General features: G+C 34.4%; 2 protein-coding genes across 2 annotated transcripts; one reads left to right on the forward strand and one right to left on the reverse strand.

Annotated features, from left to right (window-relative positions):
• Positions 1-12,866: 12,866 nt before the first annotated feature.
• Positions 12,867-13,643, forward strand: LOC143550136 (paired amphipathic helix protein Sin3-like 2). Its single transcript, XM_077040843.1, has 4 exons — positions 12,867-13,021; positions 13,100-13,283; positions 13,369-13,467; positions 13,554-13,643. Exons 1-4 carry the CDS (start codon positions 12,867-12,869, stop codon positions 13,641-13,643), a joined length of 528 nt encoding a protein of 175 aa, XP_076896958.1.
• A 2,648-nt stretch (positions 13,644-16,291) lies between these two features.
• Positions 16,292-22,446, reverse strand: LOC143550129 (uncharacterized). Its single transcript, XM_077040838.1, has 5 exons — positions 21,997-22,446; positions 18,486-18,765; positions 18,296-18,394; positions 17,992-18,206; positions 16,292-16,460 (listed from the first exon to the last, which is right to left on the reverse strand). Exons 1-5 carry the CDS (start codon positions 22,413-22,415, stop codon positions 16,385-16,387), a joined length of 1,089 nt encoding a protein of 362 aa, XP_076896953.1. The 5' UTR covers positions 22,416-22,446; the 3' UTR covers positions 16,292-16,384.
• Positions 22,447-26,308: the final 3,862 nt, after the last annotated feature.

Below are 26,308 nucleotides of genomic sequence, written 5' to 3' on the forward strand. Positions count from 1 at the left end.
CATATTTGCTCCCAACGGTCCGCGGCTAACAGAATTTTAACGTCGTTAGTTGCGGATCGTGGAAAAACTTTTTTTGCCGAAAAACTCGTTTTTTTTCGGAAATCTCAACATTTTCGTTCTAACTTCTTTGTAACCTTGGATCGAACATTTAGGAACATTTTTTCTAGTAAAAGACACAATTATTGAGATCTTCGGAACTCTAGAACCATCGTCGGAATCGGTTGGTGGTGCTCAATTGGTGATGGTTGGTTGGTGGTGAGTCAGTTGGTGGTGGTGGCGGTGTTCAAATGGTGTTAGGTTGTGTTTTCTGGCAAAAAAATGTGTTCTTTTAGCCGCGGACTGTTAGGAACAAATACATTAAAAGATGGGATCGTCGGCAACCAACTCATTAGCTGGGTTTGGTAACAACTAAAAGATGATAGTTGAGATTAATAAAAACCAATATACCTAAAAACGTTAAAGAAACAAAGAGAATGTTTCCCGGTCGATTTAGGTTGTGTCGACTTTTAGGCCTGTAAATAAACGGAACCTTCAGTAAATAGTTCATGAACCGTTCAACGGAAAGTTCGTTTATGTTTGTTCATTTAATAAACGAATGGACATGAACAATAAATCCGCAACTCATGCTTTCGATTTTCTAGCATATCTAGTTGACTTTGGTGTATGATTTTCTTTTTCCAACTTATAATGCGTTCATTTGAGCGTATTACACTCCTAATTTGGGTTATTTACTTATAGATGGCTTTCCAACTCGTTTATGATGTTTCAAAGTTCAAATAGCAGTTCAAAACACCGTGCATGCGTCATCAAATTTAACTAACTTCATAAACATAAGATTTTCATTGATGTGAATTCAATAGAACAAAACCTATTCCCCCGAGTCTCAAACCCGACCCTATACTCGACTCCATGCACTTCATCAGTGGTGAAGCTTGGGCTTCGTAACGGCGATGATCGAAGTCACGGACCCAAGAATTTTCGGGTCGACATTTCGGTTCGTGTCGGTGGTTCGATTCGGTTCGGGTCGGATCAAACACTATAATATCAATATATCTATTTCTTTTCATTCATTCAAACGATTGTTCTTACAACTAAAAAAACTATATATTATTTAACCAACAAGACCTAAAATATTCATATTAATGTGAGAGTCGAGAAGAAGGGTAAGTACCTTAGAAGAACAATTACAAAGCAGCTCGACGACCCTTAAGTTTTTTGATTCCTCAAATATGGATTCTGAATCAAATGTTTCAACAATATCTTTTTCTATGTAAATCACCAAGCTGTTTGTGAGATACTTATCTGACATCTTATTGTGAATGTGATTCTTGAATATTTTCAGTGTCGAATCACCATGATTCACTTCATTAGCATTTGACAGTGGTTGTGGAGCTTTGGAATCACCATGATTTTCTTGTTGATTTACTTGGTTAAGATCCACATCATTAGTATTTGATGGTTGTTGTGGAGCTTCGTAATTAACCGTCTCACTAGTTGAAACTCAATGACGTTTACTTGTTTGTTCATCCGTTTTTTGAAAAAAGAATAAATCCTATCTAGTTTTTTCATGATTTACCTAACTAAAAAGATTCAATAGGATGAGTTAAAGTAAAACTTCGCCATAAAATACCAATTACAAGCTTAGTTGATCAATTTCCTCAAATCCCCAATTCCACAATTACAAGCCCAAATTTATAGTCCTTGAACATTAATCAATATAAATGCAATAGCAGCAAAACAATGTTTAACAACAACACAAAGATATACTATTACCTTGCTGACAGAGTTGAGCAACGGGTGGTAGCGGTGGACGGCGGATGGCAGTGACCGTGGCTGTGGTATGTGGTGGTCTCCGGTCCGGTAGGAACAGTCGAACAGATTACATGGGCGCATGTGAGTTTTATAAAAATCGAAACCCTAACCAGTAATCAATCCCCATTCTTTTTTTATATTTTGTTTAAACAAGTTTTATTTTTACAAATAGTCCCCTCAATTTTTGAGTTTTATGAAAACAAAACTTTTTCTATATTTTGTAACTTTTGTTTATAGAAACTGCGAGGTTTTATACAAAAAAAAAACAAACTATGGTGTATTATATTTAAAAAATAGTCAGCGTTGACCGGTAGCATTTTGGAAAAAATACATCGGGGTGATCGCGCTTGATGTGTATGTGCGTGCGTGGTTAAAGATTGGATTTGAGGATTTTAGCTTTCACATGGGGTTTTAAATTTATAAAAGTGATTTCTACTAAGACTAAACACACACAAAATAGGCAAGTGTACCTATCGTATATGTAGAATAGTATTGGTAAGAACCAAGTATCGATCCGTGAACACAAATGTTTCTAATAATAAGTCTTCGTTTTAATTCAATCGGGAAGTTTAATCATTTTGGTGTTGATTTTCAAACTTTAATAAAAAATACTTATATATAATATTTAAGTGACAAGAAGATAAATTCTAAATGAGTTAATCAATTATATGAAGGTTACCATCTACGGTCAAGAATACACTCCATTCTTCCTTAATAATTATTAAGTAAACATGTGATAAACTTACCCTAATAATATATGATAGAATAGCCCCTCATTTATAAGGGAACATATTCTATGACATAAAAGAAAGTAGCATGCGTATTTTCAAGTCCATCCTTGCTTAATCTCATACCACCACGAGAATGTCAATTTAAGTAGGCAAGTAATTTAGTAAAGTAGAAAGATTAGGATTGACTTCGATTTCTCAAATACCAATTCTAACAACTTCGGGTGATTGTAGTTAACTCACACAACCTCCCCGTGGTCGATTTAATTAGATTATAATTACACATTCCATTAACATATGATTTCTTTAACTAGCATGATAACCTAAGCAATCGTGTTAACAATGTTATTTCAGAATTATCAAAACTAGAGAAATAGATTATAACATATATCTCATCATTTCTAAGTACAATATAAGGATCCATGTTTTATCTTGAATAAGTTATCAAGGTATTCTTTTTACCATTTCTAGTCTCCAAGAACATGAGTGAATCATGAATGATTATTAGTCATCAACCTTGATGTATTGAGTTAAAGTGATAACACATTTCTTCACCGAAGGATAATTGCAAAATAACCATGTACTTTACCAAACTAAATCACATGTTTGACATAATCATCAAGTAAAACAAAGCTTCTTCATAGAAATTAGATGGTAAATGGAGTTTAGCTCATAATGAGCGTGGTTATGAACATTAAAAGAGATGAATATAACAAACACATGATCAAACTAGAACAATCTAACCAAATGTGAATGAATCTTCCTTCTTCAATGGTAATGGACGATGGTGATGATGGATGATGATGATGATGATAACCTCCAAGCCTTCAAACTCTCCACAAGACCTTCAATATGAGTGTAAAGAGGGAGTTTTTATAAGAGAAACTCGTATAGAAGTTTTCTTCAAGCACACCAAATGAGTGCAACATTCTCCTCTATTTATAGGTTGCTTGGGTGATCATGCACGGCCCCGTGCTCCATGAGGCACGCCCCGTGGCCAGTCACATTAAATGCTCTATCAGATCGTACATGATGACTCACCACGGGGCCGTGCTTCCTGAACCACGGCCCCGTGTTTTTTGGTATATGTTATATTTTCTTTTGTCTTTTCTGAAAGGTGACCACGGCCTCATGCCTACTGGGGCACGGCCCCGTGCCCAGTTATCCAGTATTTTGTCTTTTCTTGCAGATTTTTGTCTTTTCTTGTACTGGAAACCATGGGGGTGTGTTCCATGAAGCATGGGGGCGTGTTTCAGTGCTTTCTTGGGTTTTCTTTGATTTTTCTTTGGCTTTTCGTTCGTTTTTTCGTTTGAGGCTTGGGTTTACCTGATAACACATTTTAACATGATAAGTAATTATTTGAATTATATTATTTGATAGAAGTTGCAGTTTTTAGAGATTATTTGATGCTAAAAAGATGTATAATTTTATATACTTCATCAACTTATTAAGATTTAAATTATATTCAAAAAACAAATTGTAAGTCCCCCCGGGGTGTCGCTGATCGATACGAGATCCGCACGATGTCTAGGAGTGCGGAATCCTCCTAGACTCGCTTATGGTGTTGGAGACAAAGAACACGATTACACACAAACAAATACACGAATGGGATAAAAAGAATCTGCATATCCTTTATATAATAACCAAACCATGTTACATACCGAACAAAATAAAAAACACGGCCGACCCGAGGTGAGCTCTACCTCGGGTCTGCCCACACGACACTCTCTATCTGTTTCTCTCTAAACAATGACAGCTACACAAAACACACTCTCTTTTTCTGGATACTAAACCCCAAACAAGACACACATATATATAGATAAACCAACTTCACGGGCTTGGGCTTGGGCCTGTAGGCGAAGTTATCCTAACTTCGCCAATGGCGAAGTTGTTCTAACTTCGCCTATGGTGAAGTTGTTCTAACTTCACCACTTCATCTCCGCTGGTCAGAATTGCATAGCGACGGTCACAAAATGCACCAACAGACTCCCCTTTGACCGTTGCTCTCAATTCTAACAAACACAAAAGATCATCTGTTACAAAACATGCACCAACAGACACCCCCTTAACTGATGATCTTCTGTTTTCTTCTTCTGGTAGGACTCGATTGCACTATGATCTTTAAACTTTAACTTCACATATACATGCAACATCCATCCTGTCTTCAACCAGCCGTGTCTGAAACTGTCTTGTAGCTCCACAAATCTACCAATCATCCGGCGCCTTCCTTATCAGATCTCCCCTTCAGTGTAAGCTCCTCCGAACTATATCGATCGAGATCTTTGACCTGTATCCCTGTGCCTAATCGATCATCTCAACCAACACGTGAAGTTGTTCCTAACTTCACCAACACGTGAAGTTGTGATCCCTCCACAACTTCACCCAACTAGTCGGAATTACATAGTAAGATAAGGTTCAAACTTCAACTACTCAACATCAAGTGATCAGTTTTATCACAAAACCACCTTGACAGAATCTAACACACATGACCATTAATAAATCCGAAGCATCTTCAATCACCAGGGATAACGATCAGAACTTAAACAAATTAATTCCTGATTAAATCCAACTTGTTCCAAAATTTTCACCTTAATAAGTAAGCATCCCGGATGCTCATATCCCACGTTTTCAGGATCCAATTCTCGAACGCCTTGAAAATATCATAAATAATAAGCTTTGACCACGATCCAATAATGACGAAAACCCGAAAAATCTGACTTTCTTCAGTTGGTCAACCTCGAACAATAATCATTTCTTGGCCCAAAAACACCCAAATAACCAAACATGTGTCAATATCCAGTTTCAACCAATATCCCATTCGCAACTTCAACTTCATATCCAGAGTTGACCCGTATTTGTTCACACTTAAGACCAAGAGATACCAAGTTTCACTCGTTGTCGAAACAACACTTTCGGTCTCACAATAATCGTGTACACCTGGCCATACAGACGAAAACTTCAATCAAATATTATTTTATTTAATTTTTTTTTTTCGCCAAAAGTCAACTTTGCCAAAAAGTCAACTTCGCCAAATAACTTCACCTTTTAACTTCACCTCTCTTTAACTTCACCAGCTGATAACTTCACCACCTGTTAACTTTACCAGCTGATAAGTTCACCAGCCCATAACTTCACCACTGGATAACTTCGCCAGCCAATAACTTCGCCAAAACCTTAACTTCGCCAAAACCCTAAAAATCGATTGATAACTTCGCCAAAACGGCTGTTCATCCAAAAACATATCAGAAACGAGCCAGAAACACCAAAACGCATATCTCAAACCATAGCATAAGAGCCTAAGGCTCTGATACCACTTGTAAGTCCCCCGGGGTGTTGCTGATCAATACGAGATCCGCACGATGTCTAGGAGTGCGGAATCCTCCTAGACTCGCTTATGGTGTTGGAGACGAAGAACACGATTACACACAAACAAATACACGAATGGGATAAAACGAATCTGCATATCCTTTATATAATAACCAAACCATGTTACATACCGAACAAAACAAAAAACACGGCCGACCCGAGGTGAGCTCTACCTCGGGTCTGCCCACACGACACTCTCTATCTGTTTCTCTCTAGACAATGACAGCTACACAAAACACACTCTCTTTTTCTGGATACTAAACCCTGAACAAGACACACATATATATAGATAAACCAACTTCACGGGCTTAGGCTTGGGCCTGTAGGCGAAGTTATCCTAACTTCGCCAATGGCGAAGTTGTTCTAACTTCGCCTATGGTGAAGTTGTTCTAACTTCACCACTTCATCTCCGCTGGTCAGAATTGCATAGCGACGGTCACAAAATGCACCAACACAAATACACCAAAAACGGACAAGAATTGATTAATTAGTCAAAAAGTAAATTGATTTGTTAAAAGTTCTAACAATTTGATATCTTCCCATGAATATCTTATCGTATCATATACACAGTAAATGATTGCATTAAATACGATCTGCTTTATATAGTGGTTTTCAAAATAAGCAAAAACCATTAGTTTCAATAGGAGATTAGCAGTTTCAACTCAGGTATATTTAGTGTGCCGATGGGCTATATGTTAATTATCTTCATTTTCTGTCAATTGAATTTGATTTGATATGTAGGTGGTTAATTTATCTTGCAGTTGCAGCAAATGGATCAACGATTACCAGATGATGATTTCAGGTGAATGAATGTGCTTATTAAGTGATGATTACTGTTGCCAAAATCACTTTTAACTGCTCTTGTTTTAAATCACATCTTGCACTAAGGGGCTTCTTGGTATGCTTTATATATATATATATATATATATATATATATATATATATATATATATATATATATATATATATATATATATATATATATAGAGAGAGAGAGAGAGAGAGAGAACCACTCTTGGTCATATTTCTCTTTATCGAGAAATAGCAGAAGCCGTTATTAGGGTTTTGGTAAGGTTATTGTAATTCTTTGTTTTTAGGGGAAATTCGAATATAGTCGGGTTAACTAAGACTAGCAGGATCATCTCTGATAATTTATAGCCTCGGCAAAGCCGAAATAAAATGCCTCATAGGCCTAACGAGTAACAAAATATATAAGCAATTTTTTAAATAATATTAACGTTATAACAATAAACATATCAAAAATATAGTAATTAAATCAAATACCATAATTCTCACAATAAGAGTCTTTATACACACACACACACACACACACACACACACTTTTGTGCCCCCCAAAAGTTAAGTAGCGGTACCCAACTCCATGGGCCTAGGCGTGCGACCAATTGTTGGTTTCTGTTTTGTAAATATATCGGAGTATTGATTGCAAAGCGAAAGTCTTTTTCATTAAAATATTATCATATTCAAAATTCGGTATTTAAACACTCGTTGGTAATACAAAAGAGTTTAACATGAGAAAACATTCATTTACATCAACTTACAAAATTAAAACATCATTTGAGCCATCAGATCTTCTAATGGCTAAACTGTCATTTGCTATCATCTATTCTTGATTAAGTTAGCAACAAATGCTGGTGAACACGTTGACTCTAAAATTCTTTATGTAAACCTTTAGTGCATACTCGAAACAATCAACCCCCTAAACCGGCGTACTAATTATATGCACATACTCAAGCCCGCACAACCCTATAGACTGGCTCAATGAGTCGAGTAAATGATACTAAGAATGGTGGGGTATGCTTACCCTTTACCCACATATGACACACGCATAACTAGCCTGAATGCCAACAGATACTAAAGTTTTAGGGATCTTCGACCCATATAAACCTTTGTTTTTGCGTAAATGACTCGTTTAAAGAGTTCATAAAGTTTACGTGTATTCACACATGTAAAGAGGTTAGACGCATTCACCTTTTTTATGATCAGTGTGTCTCACCGACTTATGTTGTGCACGTTATCTCGAACTTGTAGTTACGTGAATAACTTGTATAAATATCTAGATCGAATGATCTAGCTTTAGACCTTTAGTATAATTTATATAGCTTTAAACCTTAATAAATCATTTGTTTGAATAAAACATTTAGACTTGTAGTCTTCTTGTTTATTTACCAATTATGTGCTACGTTTCTTCTTCATTCATAAATAAATGTCTATTTATAAATATGTTTATGTTTCTTCTTCAAGAAGAAACATCAATTTAACTATAATATTTGTATGTAAAATTTTACGTTTCTTAATCATGAAGAAACGTTTATCAAATGAACCTTTATTTTTGAATACTAATACACACACACACATAAACTTTTCAAAGTTTAGACTATACCCCGACTAAGATATAAGTTATGTATTGAAATAACTTAAGTAGAACTCCAACCTTAACACGCGTATTCAGAGTATACAACTTAAGGTTAAATAAGCAGCACTTCTACTACACGTCGGGGGTGTCAAGGAACAAACGTCAGAATTCTGGAGTGGCATCCGGATTATAACTTGATGGCACATATTACGAGGCTAAGGGGTTTTCCGGGTCTCCGTAAGGGGTTTGAGGCACGACAACCAAGGCTAAGTGTGTGTAATTGAATTTTGAGATGTTGAAATGAAATCCCTCGCTCCCCTTTTATAGCTGAGTTTCCACGCAGGAGAAAAATATAAGCCGTCACATAGCGCAACACCGTCATATGCTCGTTGTGTCATCACAAGAATCACCACGTGGCACCGAATCACTGCCACATGGCTCAACATGTGTCCTTGGATACTTAATGGATACTTCGCGTAGCACGAAGGTCAAAGGGGTGAGACTATCGCGTAGCAAGACACCGACCAAATATCATATATTTCAAAGTATGTTGTGTATCGCGACGGCTATGAGTTTTATCCACCCGATGCGCGACGAACAACCAAATTTGTTTGTCTTATTTTTCATGATGGTTTTCATCGCACGTATACGGGGTTTTGGTTTTTAACTATTTAGAGATTGTTTTTGGTCCTTCAAATTTTGAAAGTTGGCAAAAGTTACCTTAAAGTTTAAGGTTTTTACAGTGTTCCGGTCAAAGTTCGGGTTGCCCTATGCCCGAGTCGGCCATGAATATTAGAATTGTAGAATATCTACATGAGTCAATATCTAGACAAGGAAGTTTTCCAATCACTGACTCAAATCCATTGTCAAATTCTACCACACACAACGTATTATGGAGTTAGTGATGCCTACTCAGGTCTTTCACAATAAAGTGATTGACGAAACTAGGGATTAGAAAAGTTGGTATCGATACCAAATTGGTATCAAAGTTTTGAGTTAAGGGATCGGTACGGTACTGGTATTTCCGGAATTTTTACATCCAATGCCGGTATCTGTACCGAACCAAATATTTCGGTACTGGTGCCAAGAATTTGTGATTTTCGGGATCGGTATTTTCGGTACAAGTACGGTACCAAGCTCATCCCTAGACGAAACTACAATGAAACGACTTAAGAAGACTTCCATCTCCAGGTTTAACTCATATGTAGCTCTCTTGTTTTTGGGTGTGAAGCTGTATTAAAGCAAAATTCCCAACAAGTATTAGCAGTCTCTGTTATGACTTCACATTGGTTACTAGCCTTACCTTTGGCATCCCCCTCCTTGAATCCACATTGATTCTTTATTATGCGGATTTTTTTCTGAGATGACTCAAAGACCTTCATAATGGAATTCTGTATCTATATTATAAATTTCCTTTATTCTTATTAACCAACAAAAGGCATTAACGCTACAAAGATCAATGCACCAATTGCGGTACAATAGAATTATAATTCACTAGTTATTTTAATTGTTCGTCAAATCTGGAAAAAAAAACAGAGGTTATTTGTATACCTTAGAAGCCCTTGATGTAGATGTCATGCTTTAATCAAACATAAGTATTTTAAAAGCTTAAAGACCAATAACTAGTATGGGTAAGTAAGGTCGTCTCCTCAGGAAATCAAAGGAAAATGCAAGTAAAACTCATGACTTTTTAAATATTGAGCTAGGCGGACAGTCGATGTAAAGCAGTTTAGAAAGATGTATTGGATACACACGATTATTAAATTTTGTAAACAATTATGAGAAAGGTGATTCACTTAAGGTTCAGGTATTGCGATAACAAACTAATCACAGATTCAGTTAAATTGATTGCGTAGTAATTACTAGACTTAGTAGTTTGGTTGTGATGACAAACGAAACCCTATTCGAAATTGTTGGCACAACTAAACGCGATCAGCCTAATTACCAGTTTTATATTATAAAAACCAATTGATATGTGACTAACAATTATTGGTTCAAGACACAAGAACCTATTCCTAAATGTTGATGAACACATCCGAATAGTAGATGCAAATTTTGATAATCAAAACACAAATTGTTTAAACAGTCAATTAATAACTCAATCAAGATCAAATAACAAAACTCAATTAAGTTCTTAACCACATAGAATCTGATCAAAGTGATTTTACACAAAACCCTAACATAAAGTGAACACAGTGGTTTTAGCCTGACATCGGTATCACGAAGAATTCGCTTATCTGATAAAAGGATGGAAGCATATGATGATTTGACAAACCGAGGGCTTCGGGATGATGCAAAATCGTCCTAGGGTTCTTCTCTAGCTGCTGAAATGAAGGATAAGTCGAATGGGGGGCTGATAATATATCAATTAGGGTTCTTTTTCCCGTTTTTAAACCCCTTCGTGAAGCGCGGAGGGGTTTTGACCCTCAGTTCGTGTAGTGCGAACTAAGATGATCCCATAGTTATATTCCTATCATCGAGAAACCCAAAATTAATTTATTATGGTCCTGTAACTCATTTTCTAGGACGGGATATGCCCGTTTTACTAAAAGACGCTTTCCTGGTACCCGTCTTGTTCAGTTTTTGCTTCGACTTCGGGTTTCTCTTCCAAATCATTCCCGAATCCTTCTTAACCATCCATATATGTTTCCCTATGTTTCCTTATTTCCGAGGCTTGGTTAATCTTCATCTGGATGGCTCTGAATTAGCTCGTATAAGCTCCGAACACCTATGATCATAAAAGAACTCAAGGTAATCGTGCTCGCTATATAAAAACAATTAAAATACATGAAATAATATATATATACATATATATATACACACACACATGATTTATAGCCGACCAACAGCCCTCGCCCACATCACCTTTAAGATTTCGTGTTCCACTATCAACCAACCCACTTGGCACTAGGCCCAATGTGAGTCAGATCGCTAAGCATGCTTCATAATTGGAAAAACGAGTGTAGGCCTACTTGCCATTCACACAAGACCAAATAGAGTTTTCTTAAATAGATTTTTTTGAAAAAACCTGCTAGTTGAGAAAAAAACATCCTAGGGACAAGAGACATAGGGATAAAGAGAGAGAGAGAGAGAGAGAGAGAGAGAGAGAGAGAGAGAGAGAGAGAGAAAAGGATCATTCATGTATAATCCCGCATAATCTTGAATATTCTCGGTTCCGGTACATAGACCAAATAAGAAAATGCAAGTAAAAGTTCGCAGATTCATTTAGCAACATATAAGTTATCATGCTTGCGTGTCAATTATTTGAGTCTCCAACAACTATTCCAGTAATTACATATCTGATTTGATTTGCCCTAGGGACGAATATGCAAGTATACGTTTCATTCTTGTTTGAGTAATAGCAATGAGATTCTCCAATATCATGCTAAGAATATGTAGGAGTTCCATAAATAAGACGACATTCGTTTGATGAGAAATAAATAGGAGTATCGAGAATTCAAGTGACTAAATTTGAAGCAACTATTTTCAAAGTAACAGAAAGAAAAGCAACAACTAGAGTGGAAGAGTTAGAGTCGAAAAGAGGATAATTCCTTACTTTCATCTTACACGACTAATTGTTCATAACATTTTAATGATTAAGAGGTACCACTATGAGGCTATCAAACAACCCTTAACTATGATTTCACTTAATTTTATTCTTTTCACTTATAAATTTTGATGCTTATAGGATGTTGTATATATTCTGTTGTCTATAACCCAAAATCAATCAATTAAACAAATAAACAAACCTGGTAATCGTGTATGCGATGTAGATAAAGAAATTGCAACTTAGATCATTATCACTATCTGATAAACCTATTTGTGGGTTACACACAATGATTTATCGGATAAGACAGAGAATTCTGCACATGAAATTGATTTGTTATTGTTCTATGAAGAACCAGAGAAGAACCAGTAACCGTTGTTCTCTTCTGTTTGATCGATCGATATCTATTAATCCCCTGGGATTATAACATCAGTTAGTTTAACTAAAAAACCCATATGAGCCCAAATCAATAATTAGAAACCCATCTAATATTACCCTTAAGCCCAAGTAAATTAATTACTTAAACCCAAGTTTAACATCCAATAATAAAGCCCAAATAACATTATAATTAAATCGAGCCCGCACTCCCGCGTCACCTAACTCGTTTAATCTCTAACATTATTTCCTCGATCGACAAGTTAATCCAATAACACTAAAATAACCAACATAGGATAGGGCTTATTCTTATTAGATTATCAAGTGGTATGAAGTCTCTTTAATCAAATGCATATAATGTGCCATGTCATATACAATCATGTTATGCTATTATATGTTAATATATAAGGAATAGACATGCTACTTAATTGGATATATATATATATACACATCTATGAGGGTTTTTAAAACTGTTATTGCAATTGAAAATTGTAATCTTCAAGATAAAGGTAATTATTTTTCATGATATCAGTTTAGCATAACACTCCTTCAGTATCATGAATAAAAGTTACTCCTTTAATTTAATCACTGATCCTTTGATTATGATGTTCTTGATATCTAACAAGTTTCCAGCTACTTATTTGAATATATGATATATTGTATTATGTTTCTTCCTAAAAGGAATGGCGCGTCTGGAGGTGGAGGAGGCGGTCAGGAACTTACTGTCGCATACTTAAAGCAGGTCGAGGACTTGTTCCAAGATCAAAGAGAAAAGTATGAAGCTTTACTCGATGTTATTGAAGACTTCAAAGCTCAAAGGTTAACATTTATTGTCAAGTTATTAATACTTGTTCTCCACATCAACATGTAACTCATTTGACAATTAACTTTATGCAGAATCAATGTCACCGGGGCGATAGCAAGGGTGAAAGAGTTGTTTAAAGGCTACAATGACATTGTTTTTGGGTTTAACGTTTTCTTGCCTAAAGGTTCTGAGATAACTTCGGTTGATGATGATGAGCCTACGCAAAGGAACCCCGTAGGTATTGGAGAAGCTGCAAGTTTTATAAACAAACTAAAGGTGAAACACACGTTCTTATTCGTAAAATATTAAACAAAAAAAACTGATATGTATATGTTATAACTTTGTTCTTGTCTTGTCGTAGAACCGTTTTGGAAGTGGTGATCAAGTTTACAAATCATTTTTAGACATCGCGAGAATGTATAGAAAAGGAGACAAGGATTCCATTGAGGTCTATCAAGAGGTAATGTTCATGTTCTATTATTCTATACACTTGTGTGTGTGTATATATAATTTTATCTTACATAAATCATATATGTATACATGCAGGTTGCTGAACTTTTTGACTATCATCTTGATCTTCTTGACGAGTTTATAACGTTTTTTTCCAGAAGACTCTGTTGCTCGACTGATGCATGATTAGTCGACCAGTACTTGAACAAATTTGACGGCAATGGATCGTGCTTTTTCAGTTTGGTTGTTGAAATAATAACTTAAGATTTTATAAGTTTTTATGTTTATTGTTGTGTGTTATAATATTTTCGGACGTTTTCAATTTGGGCGGTGAAATAAAAACTTAAGACTGTAGACTATGTTTTTGTTGTTTAATGTGTTCGGACCTTCACGAAAATGAAACCGGTTGATAACCGGTATAGTATAAATTAGTTTGTAATAGATATTAACTGTATGTTAGGGACCGGTTAGGGATTTTCACATAGGGGTTGGTTACTAGTTGATAGGTTAATAAAGTTGGTGTTAATGAGGTTAAATTTTAGTAGGCTAAAATTGAGTGTTGGATTTAATTGTATTATGATTGAATAATGATCACAATGCATCCTTGATATATAGAATAATATTACACTTGAGTACCATCTAATATGCTTATTTAATATACTGTCTAATATAATATTCCCCCGCAAGTTGTGGGCGGGGAACGACCAGCAACTTGGACCTCAAGCGTATCGGGGTGCACAGACTATTTGGCGATAGGTGGTACCGTGGTAGGATTAGCAAGCGGAACACTATCACCTAGAGACAGGTTTTGGGCGATGTTCATCGGTGAAGAGACGGATTCACAATCCGAGAAACCCGCACATGTAATCAACTCTGAGATATACTTTTGTTGGGACAAAATGATGTTCTTGCCATGACGAACAATTTCAATACCAAGAAATAATAAAGATCTCCCAGTTCTTTAACAGCAAACGAGTCACTCAAGCATTTAATAACGCCGTTGATTGCATTAGCATTGTTACCGGTGAGAATGATGTCATCAACATAAACGAGCACATAAACTAGAGTACCTTGAGACTTCAAAATGAATAAAGCCGGGCTGTCTTAGAGCCATAAAAACTGTCTTAGAGTACCTTAAGTCGAGACACCAAAACCGTGATGGATAGTGATATATCCAAGCCGAAGATAGTTTTGTAGAAACTGGTAAAGAACAATTCGAAATAATACAATGAAAAACACTAGCATGAGGATGACCAAGCCGGTGATGCCAAATGGTTGATGATACTTTAGTTGAGATGAAAGAGACAAGTGGAAGTGACTTTAACCGGGGAAGACGAAGGGAGTACAATCCACCATTACTTGGACGTACCCACGAGTAGGGTGGCACGTGTAGACTCGTCCTTCACAAGAAAGAAAAACGAGTGAAATTAAAAGAAAACATGATTATCAATGCAAGATTGTTGAACTGGATAATAAATTCTTTTTTATTTCGGGTACGTGAAGAATATTAGAAAGAGTAAAAGTTTTTATGTGGAGAGTAAAGTTTTGTAGAACCAACATGAAGAATGGGTAGAGGATTACCATCACCGACATGGAGCGAATCGTTACTTTCTGAGTTGTCCAAACTTGTTAAAACCGGTGTATTCTCGAGATGAATTATTCGGTGTGTATGCCCTTTCAAGAGCAAGCCATACATCCCTAGATGTGGTACCTTGAACATGTTGAAACGATGCTTTAGAGATATTACAAGCAGGTGGTCCTATGGTTGGCTTTGATACCAAATTAAATGATGGATTTAATTGTATTATGATTGAATAATGCTTACAATACATCCTTGATATGTAGAATAGATATTACACTTGAGTACCGTCTAATATATTATTTAATATAATGTCCAATAGTTAATAAGGAACCGATTATTAACGAAACTGACGCGGTTGGTTATGGGTTTTTCATAAAAAAATCCGGTTTGACCTTTTGACCAATAACCGGTTACAGTGAGTAACCAATATTCCAAAAGACCGGTTAACCGGTATCTATACTTCTATATACACATCATAAACACTTGTATGTAGTAATTGTCACGATATAGTGCCGGAGAGATATACATGAGAACACACAATTGTATAACGATTAAAATAATAAATTTAAGTGTTTATGTAATTGTGCAATATCGTAAATAAAAAGAAATATAAGAAATGTATATAAAAAAAACGTAATATGATCCAAACCACGGGTCTTCAACAAGTTGTGTCTTCACGTTCATCCTTTGACTGCTACAACGAACAAATGAAACATTGACAATTGTGGTTGGGGATTCGTGTACAGCATGTGTCCCTTAAAACAAATTACGAGTCTCCCTAAAAGAACTTGTCTGTCTCCCAAGATACAACAGCCGAAGCAAAACGTGTTTATAGCAACAAAAACGAACAAGAAATGGTGGAACATGTAATTTGCTATAACGAAAGTGAACCCAGAAGAGTCTGGTTAAATTACCGGTACAAACAATTACAGGCAATAACATAGTTTAAATCTTAAAAACTATTGAAATCCTCACTAGTTAAAAACTACCTCAATGTCATGATGGCTTTACAGGTTCATAACTATTATACTTATATGGCTCGGTTAACTAAAGTATATCGAATGTAAGTCCACGATGATTATACGAGTAAGAATGTTCTTGGCAACAGAAATGGAAGTTAATATTTGAATTGAAACCAGCAGCTATTTCCTATACAGGAAGCTTATAAAACATTTTCATTACTCTAATAGTTTGATACCTATTTATATAAATAAACTGGTTAAGTAATTAAAATTTTCACAAAACAGTAGAATAATACAAAACTTATGAGTGGTGTGAATAAAACAATTATAAAAGGTTACTATTTACATCTTACTCAACTTGCCATATGACAAAATAAGTTTAATCACAACAAACCAACTGCACAACTTAGATGCAACCTGTTCTCTAACCCTCTCAAGTGATGGCCCAATAGCATACACCTGTATACCAAAAATAACTGCTTGTTTAATTAATTTCATACACATTTACTGAAATGGCAAAAGAATTGTGTTGATTAGATATAGCAATTTTGACCCGTTTAGTTATAGAATGAGTTGATGTTAAACACTATAATAAAATAAAATAAAAACTAGCTTACAAAGAAAAGAGTAAAATGGGTCGAGAGCCCCAAATCGTATAATTATGAATCAGCGTGTAAAACCTTCTGGAGATGAACCATGATTTCAACTGAACCAATATTATTATTATTATTATTATTATTATTATTATTATTATTATTATTATTATTATTATTATTATTAATATAATCGGGAAAAATCGATCCTACTAAAAACAAAGTTATGGTTCTGCGGCGTCGATGAGTTACAGTGCATGATCCGTTGAACTCTTTTCAGGAATGCAACAAGCCAACAACTTTGTTTTCAGTAGGATCGGTTTTTAGGAAGGGGGTTGCGGCACAGCTTGTTTCCCTCTTACATGCCCCACTATTGTAATTGGATCCTTTATTTTCAGTTAAATTTAGTTTTGTAATAATCCAATCCTCTGTTCTAGAAAAAGAATAATAATTCAATACTTAAATTCATTATTGACACCGTTGTTCCTGATATTGTTATTATATATATATGCAGTGGATTTAAGATATTTTTGATTTGCAGCATGATATTCTGCAAATAGAATTTTACGTTTATGAGCAAATCAAATGTTAAAACTTTAATATATAGTGTATCCGTTATTAATTGAAACTGCTGGTCATTAGAATAAATTTAGTTTTGAAGACCCTTTTGAGATATTGATTTTAGTATATCACACATGACAGCTAGTAAATTTCTTCAAAAACGAGCATATAGTAAAATAGTGGGAGTTTGAAAAATCATATTTGATAATTGTAATTATTAGATATATGATAATGCAGAAAACAAGCCTGAGAAACTTCTTTGCAAAAAAGATCTTGGAACCGAATTTTCTTCTATAACATTCTAGGTTAACATTTAGCTGAACATTGCAGAAACAATTATGAGAAGTAATCAAACGCATTTTGTGGATTTTTGCCGAGAATTACATGTGACATTTAAGAAAACATAGATCCTCATATTGGTTTATCCTAAATGTCACATCTAACTATGAATATCTCGAAAATAATCCAGAAAACGTAATTGGTCACCTCATACTCGTTTTTGCAACGCTCGGTCAAATATTTTGCTAGAGTATTATACTAGAAAATTAAATTCCAATATCTATGTATGCAAAGAATTTCTCCAGCTTGTTTTCTGCAATATCAAATATATAAATAACTAATATTATCAAATAATAATTTCCTTGTTTTTTTACTAACAAACTCATCGTTTAAAAGAATCTACTAGCTCAAATTTGTTACTATTAGGTGTTATGTGTAATATTGAAAGAAATTCATTAGAAGTTCTATAATATAAATCTATAAATCAAATGAATATCAATTTAATGACCAGCAGTTTTAATCAAAAGTAAACGAATAAACTTTGATACAACACTAACCAGAAAAGCAGCTTTGCTAGGTAATCTCGTGACGTCCCTATGGTGTCACAGAAGTCATCACTATCATTTAGGAAGTTTTCTTGAGCTCCTATGTCTGAATCGTCTGTTAATTCGAAGGATGTATCTTCCTTGAAGAATCTTCTAGACGTACACTGTACAAGTTCACTTATAACTTCCCCAACCTCTAAAGATGACGGTCTAGATAGTTCATTCACCTGTTCCAGCATGATAGATGAGTTGATCTTCACTACTTTGAAAAATTATTAATATAACTGTGATGACATTAAGGTAATTAGTTCATTACCATGTCGGGATCCAATGACCGCAAGTAGTTCAAAAGATCATTGTCACTTTCTCTTGTATCTTCAATTAGTATATTTTCCTGTTTCCTAGCACGCAGTTCCTAAAAAAACCAAAAAAGTTTTTCGTTTTGAGAGTCAAGGATACAAATATGAAATTAGTCAACAAAATAAAATGAAACTGCAGATGATCACCTTCTTGACAGTAGATAGCTCTGATTCCAACTGTTGGATGTATTTCATAGCTTCGGGAGTAAAGTCACTCAAACAACTTTGAAGATGTAATCTCTCTGATTCAGACTCTTCGGTACAACATTCTATCGCGACATTATCACATGAACACTCACTTTTATCAACCTTCTCTTCTGTAACCTCATCATTCTCGCCGGAATTCAGTCCTTTTGAACCATTGGAAGAACAAACTTCAAAGTTTCTCATCAACATAATCCTATACTCAGCATTCCACAAAGTGTACCTAAAACATCACACACCACTCAAAATTTCAATCTAACATGCACATAGATCCGATGAATGGATAATAAATTATACCAATTAATATAATTGCACTAATTAACATCAAACTTTACTAATTAACATAAAGTTACACTATTTAACATAAAATTGCAGCATTTAAAATACAACTGTAATAATTAACATAAAATTGTACTAGATAACATCTTAACATATAAATGTGGTGGTGGGCCCAGAGTGGTGCCCGGTTTGCGGGGAGTTTGTGAAAACAATAAATTATGTCTTTGTTTCATGGGGGCTTGCTCAAGCTACGTGGCAGGCTAATTCTACTTGGTGCAAGATCCCTTTGGTTTATGCTGTTAACGCTCGGAATTTATCGTATCTACATAAATACACTTTATTTCCAAAGAAGAAAGCTAAGTGGTTTCATGCCATTTGTTTCACTATGTTTTGGTCTTTATGGAAGGCGAGGAATGACTACGTTTTCAATGGCAAACCAATCTTGGTGTGTAGTGTTGTGAGTGATATTATGTCTCTTGGGTTTTTGTGGGTGAAAAGTCAATCAAAATTGTATAGTTTGTCTTGGGAGGATTGGAGAGGCTTTTAGTTTTAGGCTGGGGGTGGTGTCTACTTCGTTTTCTAATTCCTGTCGGATTGTTGTAAGTAATTACTAATTAGGCGGACTATGTCCCTTGCCAATGTTTGTAATATATATTTAGTTGGCTGTTCAAAAATAACATAAAATTGTATTGATTAGCATAAAATTGCACTAATTAACTTAAGACTGTTTACTGATTTACATAGAATTGCAAAAGTAACATAAAATTGCACTAATTAACATAGAATTGTACTAATTAACATAAAATTGCACTAACATAAAATCGAATTAATTAACATGAAATCATACTAATTAACATACAATTGCACTAAATAACTAACATAAACGGTACTACTAATAAACATAAAATTGCACCAAACCAACTAACACAAAATTTAGGGGTGAGCAATAAACCGAACCGAAAACCGATGAAACCGACCCGAAATTAACCAACAAACGGTTATCAGTTATTTTGTTTGCTCTGGATTAACCAAAACTAACCGAACTGAGCCATTCATATTTTCATAAATTTCTAGCTTTTACACCTCCATTTCATCTATTCCATGTTTTCTACCTCCATTTCATGAATTCTACGCAAAAAATTTAACTCAAATTTGGTTTAGTTATTAGCCGAGCGGAACCAAAAACCGACAAACTAACCGACTAAATCAAACGGAATTTACTGAAAACCAATTGGTTTCGGTTTTGGCTGATAACCGAACCGTGCTCAACCCTAATAAAATTGCACTAACATAAAGCTGCACTGCTGATTAACATAACACTGCACTAATAAACATAAATTAGCACTAATTAACATAAATTTGTACTACTAATTAACATAAAATTGCACTAGATAACACAAAGTCTGTACTAATTAACAAAAAAATTAGCACTAATCAACCTAAAACTGACCTAATTAACATAAAAATTAGCACTAATTAACATAAAATTGAAATAATTAACAAAAAAATAGCAGTAGTTAACCTAAAATTGCACTAATTAAAACAAATTTCTGTACATATTAACAAACAAAACTACAGGTAATCTCAATTTACCCTTTGATAAACGAAGACGACAATAACATAAAGTTCTGTACTGATCCAACGGAAGCAATCCAAGCATCATGGAAATCGTCTGAATTTATAATAAATTATACTACTAATTAACATAAAATTGCACTAATTAACATTTAACTGCACCAGTTAACATAAAATTGTCCTAATAATTAACATTATAGCATACCAATTAGAATAAAATTGTACTAATGAACATAAAATTGTCCAACTAATTAACATTACATCATACTAATTAACATAAAGTGGCACAAATAAACATAAAATTGCACTAATTAACATATAATTGAACTAATTAGCATAAAACTGTGTACTATTTAGCATATAACCGCACTAACATATAACTAATGAACATAAAATTGGGCTAAATAACATAAAATTTGCATAAATTGCAAATTATTTTGTACTAATTAACATAAAATTGCACTACTAATTAACATAAAATTGCAATAATTAACTTAAAATTGCACTAATTAGCATAAAATTGCACTAATTAACAGATAATTGCACTAATTAACATAAAACTGCACTGCTAATTAACATAAAATTGCACTAATTAATCCAAAATTGCACTGATTAACATAAAATTGCACTGATTAAACATAAAATTGAGCTAATTAACCTAAAACTGTACTACTAATTAACATAAAATGCACTAATTAATCTAAAATTGCACTATGTAACATAGAATTGAACTGATTAGCATATAAATTGAGCTAATTAACATAAAATTAACACTAATTAACATAAAAATAGAGCTAAATAACATAAAATTAGCACTAATTAATCAATAATTGCACTAATTAACATAAATTGCACTAATTAATCTGAAATTGCACTAATTAACATAGAATTGAACTGATTAACATAAAAATTGAGCTAATTAACACTAATTAACATAAAAATTGAGCTAAATAACATAAAATTAGCACTAATTAATCAAAAGTTGCACTAATTAACATAAAATTGAACTGATTAACATATAATTAACACTAATTACCATAAAATTAACACTAATTAACATAAAAGTTGAGCAAAACAACATAAAATTGCACTGATCAACATAAAATTGAGCTAATTAGCATAAAATTAAAACTAATTAACATATAAGTTGAGCTCAATAACACAATATTAGCACAAATTAACACAAAACTAAGATTAACATATAACTAACACTAATTACCATAAAATTAACACTAATTAACATAAAAGTTGAGCAAAATAACATAAAATTGAGCCAATTAGCATAAAATTAAAACTAATTAACATATAAGTTGAGCTCAATAACACAATATTAGCACAAATTAACACTAAACTAAGATTAAAATATAATTAACACTAATTACCATGAAATTAACACTAATTAACATAAAAGTTGAGCAAAATAACATAAAATTGCACTGATCAACATAAGATTGAGCTAATTAGCATAAAATTAAAACTAATTAACACATAAGTTGAGCTCAATTACACAATATTAGCACAAATTAACACAAAACTAAAACTAATTAACACAAAATCGTATCCTAATTAACAAACAAAACCACAGGTGATCTGAATATACCCTGTGATAAACGACGAAGACAACAACCGGTCAAGCGGCCGTTTGGAAACCCTAACCATAACCGTAAACTGATCGGACGGAAGCAATCCAAGCATCGTGGATATCGTCTGCTTCATCGAGTCCTTAGCCGCATCCGAAACGCCTTTCGATATCACCGAACTATCCAACGGCTCGATCTTCTTCAACATATTCGCGATAACAGAGAACTCACGGTCGGAGTTTCGAGTGGATACAAAGTCGTCGTTGAAGCCGGAGATGAGGCAGTTGGTGATGGTGAGGTGACGTGGACGTCTGTTGGACGGTGGTAATGGACGGATGAGGAGGTTGTTAGGTGGTGGTGGTTGGTGGTGGTGGTGGTGGTGGTGTGAGAGTTTGAGGAAGAAGGTTCTAGAGGAAGCTAATGATGCTAACGAAGCCATTAATGGCTTCGGTGATGCACTCAACACGACGATAAGTTACTGTTATCTGATATTCTGGTCACAGTTTATGTGTATTTGTTTGCTTCTGATTTGTGAATATGAATAGCACAATGTCCTTGTCGATTCACTCTATTTACATATTTGCCATTAACTTTTTTTTTTTTGAACGGCGACTATTTTCGGTGTGCCTATGTGATAGCAGGTTGTCCCCGATGTTTGTATAGCCAGATCGGACTATCGAACAAAATTCATCTTAAAAATAACTGTAAAACTGAGAAAATGTTAAACAAAAAAATGGCATACCGGTGAACCGAAAAAGTCAGGTGATCGGACCACAGTTAAACCGGTACTATTAGTCGGCCCTCAGAGAGTTTCTCCCGAAGGACGTAACCTCTGGTTCTTGGGATCTCGGGTCCTCCCTGCGTCTTCGGGGGAACCTTCTCCCAAACTTCACTCGTGCCATTTGATACTAGCTGCATCGCCAAGTCGAAACTCTGGTGTAATATAGGCGCAAGTCCCTTATGCCATACCCGATCCTCGTCACCTCCCTATGACATTAACCATTTCAAATACATACGGGTCAATTGATCTTAACATTTTACATGTGAATCTATATTGCCTCCAAATTTACTCGGTTTATTTAAGCATTTACTTGTACAACATAACATAATATCATCACATTCTCATGTTTTGACGTGTTAGCCATCTTCTTACTTTCCCACTTTAAATTCATATATGGTTACTTATCAATAAGGAATGTAGGCCTAAAGCCCTTAAATGGCTCGGATTCGAATTAAAAACCTCCTAAAAAAAGCCTAGTTTTAATTTTCATTATCATAACCAACCGAGTTAAGCCAAAGGTTATTTGCCATTAATTTTTGATCAATCATGACATTTTATATTGTTTCTTTTAATCGGTTTAAAACTGAGAAACCAGAAAACCCAAAACTCCGACCAACGAACGCCCCTACATGTAAGGGTACCAAGTAAGCTCATCGTGGATACGATACCCTACTACTTACTCTTTATTTATAAATTTACCTAAAGAATTGGCTTGAAATTACAAACATTCAACTCCATTTTTAATATTTGTATACTTTAAAAAATAGTTTCAAGTTTTAACTACTTTAACATACTATTTATTATATTTATGGATATACAATACATTAATATAGTCTGTTTTAACGAGAGTAAACGAATTCAGCTAATCCGGTTTACTAGCTTACTCGCTCATGAATTATTTTAAAGATTGATCTTATACCTAAAGGCTAAACATTTGCCCCAGTACTCATCTTATAAATCATTTGGATTCGTTTATCATCCTCTGGTTAATAAAAAAAAAGTAACTTTATGCAAACATAAATTATCATTTATGGCTTAAAAGATACATCTTATTTGAGTGTTTTACCAAAATGGGGTGTAGGGAAAAAGTATTTACCAAAATAGAGATTTTGAAAAAATATTTACCAAAATAGATTTTTTTATGTAAAGTTATCTTTTCTCACTCATGTTTATTTTCTCTGTAAAAGTAAATTTTAATTCAAGTAATATAGACAGAAAAAAAAGCTGAAAAATAATATTATTGTTATTATTATTTAAATTAATTTTTCAACACTAATACAACTGTAATAAAATAAAAAAAATTATTTTGTTATTATTATTTATTTTATTTTCAGTTACTTTATCCTTGTTCTTCTAACTTGAAAATGTTGCACACGGAAATGACAAAAGAAAAGTAAAATAATATTAAACATAAAACATAAATATATATTATAAATATCTAAAAGAAATAATAAATTTCATTTTCTTTTTCATACTTTACTATATATATAATAGTAAACGAGGGGGGCTCAAAATGTATTGAAAAATCACAAACGAGGGGGGGCTCAAATTTCGATCGAAAATGTCTAAATTTACGCTACATATAAAAAATTTCACGTGAAAACGGGTAAATTTACACTACTGCGCAAAAAACAGGGGGGGCGGGGCCACCCGGGCCCTAACTATACTTCGCACCAGTTATTTTATAGAAATTCAAGTTGTTAGATAAATTCATTCATTACTTGGATGTTGACTTGATACAATCTAATGTTTTAGCTTTCACTGTCACGAGAATTCAAGTGCCTTATATGATTCGAAAAAAAGGCCTCTATGCTCGAACAAACTAACTTTTTAAACAAAGATTAAGGTTAGTTGGGTCTAATTAATAAGTTATGAGGTTTTAATGTTTGATGAAAAAGAGGGCCAAGTAAGTTTTCGTAGATTCGGGTTCCCGAATAAAACATGCCAAGGTCGGAATTCCGACTCGCCCTTGCCTGAGGCCAGTCCTGCTTTTGGTAGATTCGGGTTCTAAACCGATTAAACTAGCGTTCCATAAAAATGAGTCAAATTAAGAGTATTAAACTTTCTTAAGATAGATTTTTTTGAAGTAAAGTGTCATTTTGGTTCCTAGGGTTTGATAATTTATGCGAGTATGGTCTAAAATGTTTATTTTTTGCATCAGAAACCTTAAGAGGTTTCATGATTATTGCCAATTTCATTAACTCTGTTAGTATTTTAACGTTAAACGAGGGGTAAAACAGTCTTTTAATTTCTTTATAGTTTAAATCATTTAACCCTTTCAATATTGAATCATAAAAAGGCAGCCCTACTCAATCTTCAACCATTTCTTGTTTGCACCATCACTCAAACATCCGGCCACCATCGCTGAAACTCCGGCCACCCCGTTGTCGTCATCCGATTAAAAAAAACTCTCGAAAAAACCAGGGTCACCGTCGAGAGATCTAAGTCACTCGGAGAATGTGAAGTCAGAGAATGTTCTAATCGACATAACCACCGGCGAGATCTAGAACCGTTTCACCTAATCCGAAGCTGAGCATTCAAATAAATTAGATCCCCTTTATAAGATCTAGGGTTTGTCTTCGACATAGACGATGATGAAGAAGGCGGTCGCAACTACATAGATGAAGGCATGGTCTTGATGTGACAGTGATGGATGTTGTGGGGAAGAGATGGGCGATGGTGGTGTTAAACGTTGGTAGCGGTGGCGGGTTTGACATCGGTGGACGTTAGTGGTGATGTTACACGGCCCTCCGATGGAATTTCTTTGTACTTGAATTTGGAATGAATAAGATCCAACTTGTTTTGGTTTTAGTTTTTTTTTTGAACGGCCAACTAAGTAACGCCGGGTGCCCCGTACGCGCCCCCCATTGGCTAAAGGTAGCCCGAGCCGGCCACTAGTCCGGAAGGACGCAGCCCCAAGCGGTCCGTTCAAAATAATAATAATAATAATAATAATAATAATAATAATGATGGGGGTTGAGAAATGAATAAAGTAATATATAAAATGAAATGAATAAAATACCCCTATGTTAATGTTAAAGACTGACGGATTTAATAATTTGGACAGAATTGTCAATAATCATGTAACCTCAAGGTTTCACATGCAAAAAACAAACATTTTGAACGAAACTCGCATAAACGACCGAACCTTAGGAACGAAATGACACTTTACTCTAGATTTTTTATTGACACTGGTCTAACGCATCAAAACACATAATCGAAATCGAAACCGAAACCCAAAGTACACCCGTCAATCCAATTTAACGGATGAATTTTAGCCATATTCTTAATCCGTAAGAAAGTATTTGCCTTTATGTCCTAAAAAATCTTCTCCATTTTAGCCATATTCTTAATCCGTAAGAAAGTATTCGCCTTTATGTCCTAAAAAATCTTCTCCATTTTAGCATTGTTCCAAAGGAACCATAATGTAACCGAAACAATTGCTTGAATCATTTTATTGTATCACGTATTCCTTATTCCACCGTAAGAAAGCGAACGTTAAAACAACTTCTTTCACCGAATTCCCAATTTGAATCAAAAGCTTACACAAA

This window comes from Bidens hawaiensis, unplaced genomic scaffold (genome assembly GCF_021521415.1).
Source record: "Bidens hawaiensis isolate Kalapana, Puna unplaced genomic scaffold, B.hawaiensis_p1.1 tig00015926_1, whole genome shotgun sequence".
NCBI classification, from domain to species: domain Eukaryota; kingdom Viridiplantae; phylum Streptophyta; class Magnoliopsida; order Asterales; family Asteraceae; genus Bidens; species Bidens hawaiensis.

Coding starts and splice junctions, on each gene's coding strand:
- LOC143550136 (XM_077040843.1), top strand. CDS start 12,867: ATGTTTCTTCCTAAAAGGAATGGCGCGTCTGGAGGTGGAGGAGGCGGT. Junction 13,022..13,099: donor GAAGACTTCAAAGCTCAAAG/GTTAACATTTAT, acceptor AACTTTATGCAG/AATCAATGTCACCGGGGCGA. Junction 13,284..13,368: donor GTTTTATAAACAAACTAAAG/GTGAAACACACG, acceptor GTCTTGTCGTAG/AACCGTTTTGGAAGTGGTGA.
- LOC143550129 (XM_077040838.1), bottom strand. CDS start 22,415: ATGGCTTCGTTAGCATCATTAGCTTCCTCTAGAACCTTCTTCCTCAAA. Junction 18,207..18,295: donor GGTCATTGGATCCCGACATG/GTAATGAACTAA, acceptor ATGCTGGAACAG/GTGAATGAACTATCTAGACC. Junction 16,461..17,991: donor CTAGCAAAGCTGCTTTTCTG/GTTAGTGTTGTA, acceptor TTTGGTATACAG/GTGTATGCTATTGGGCCATC.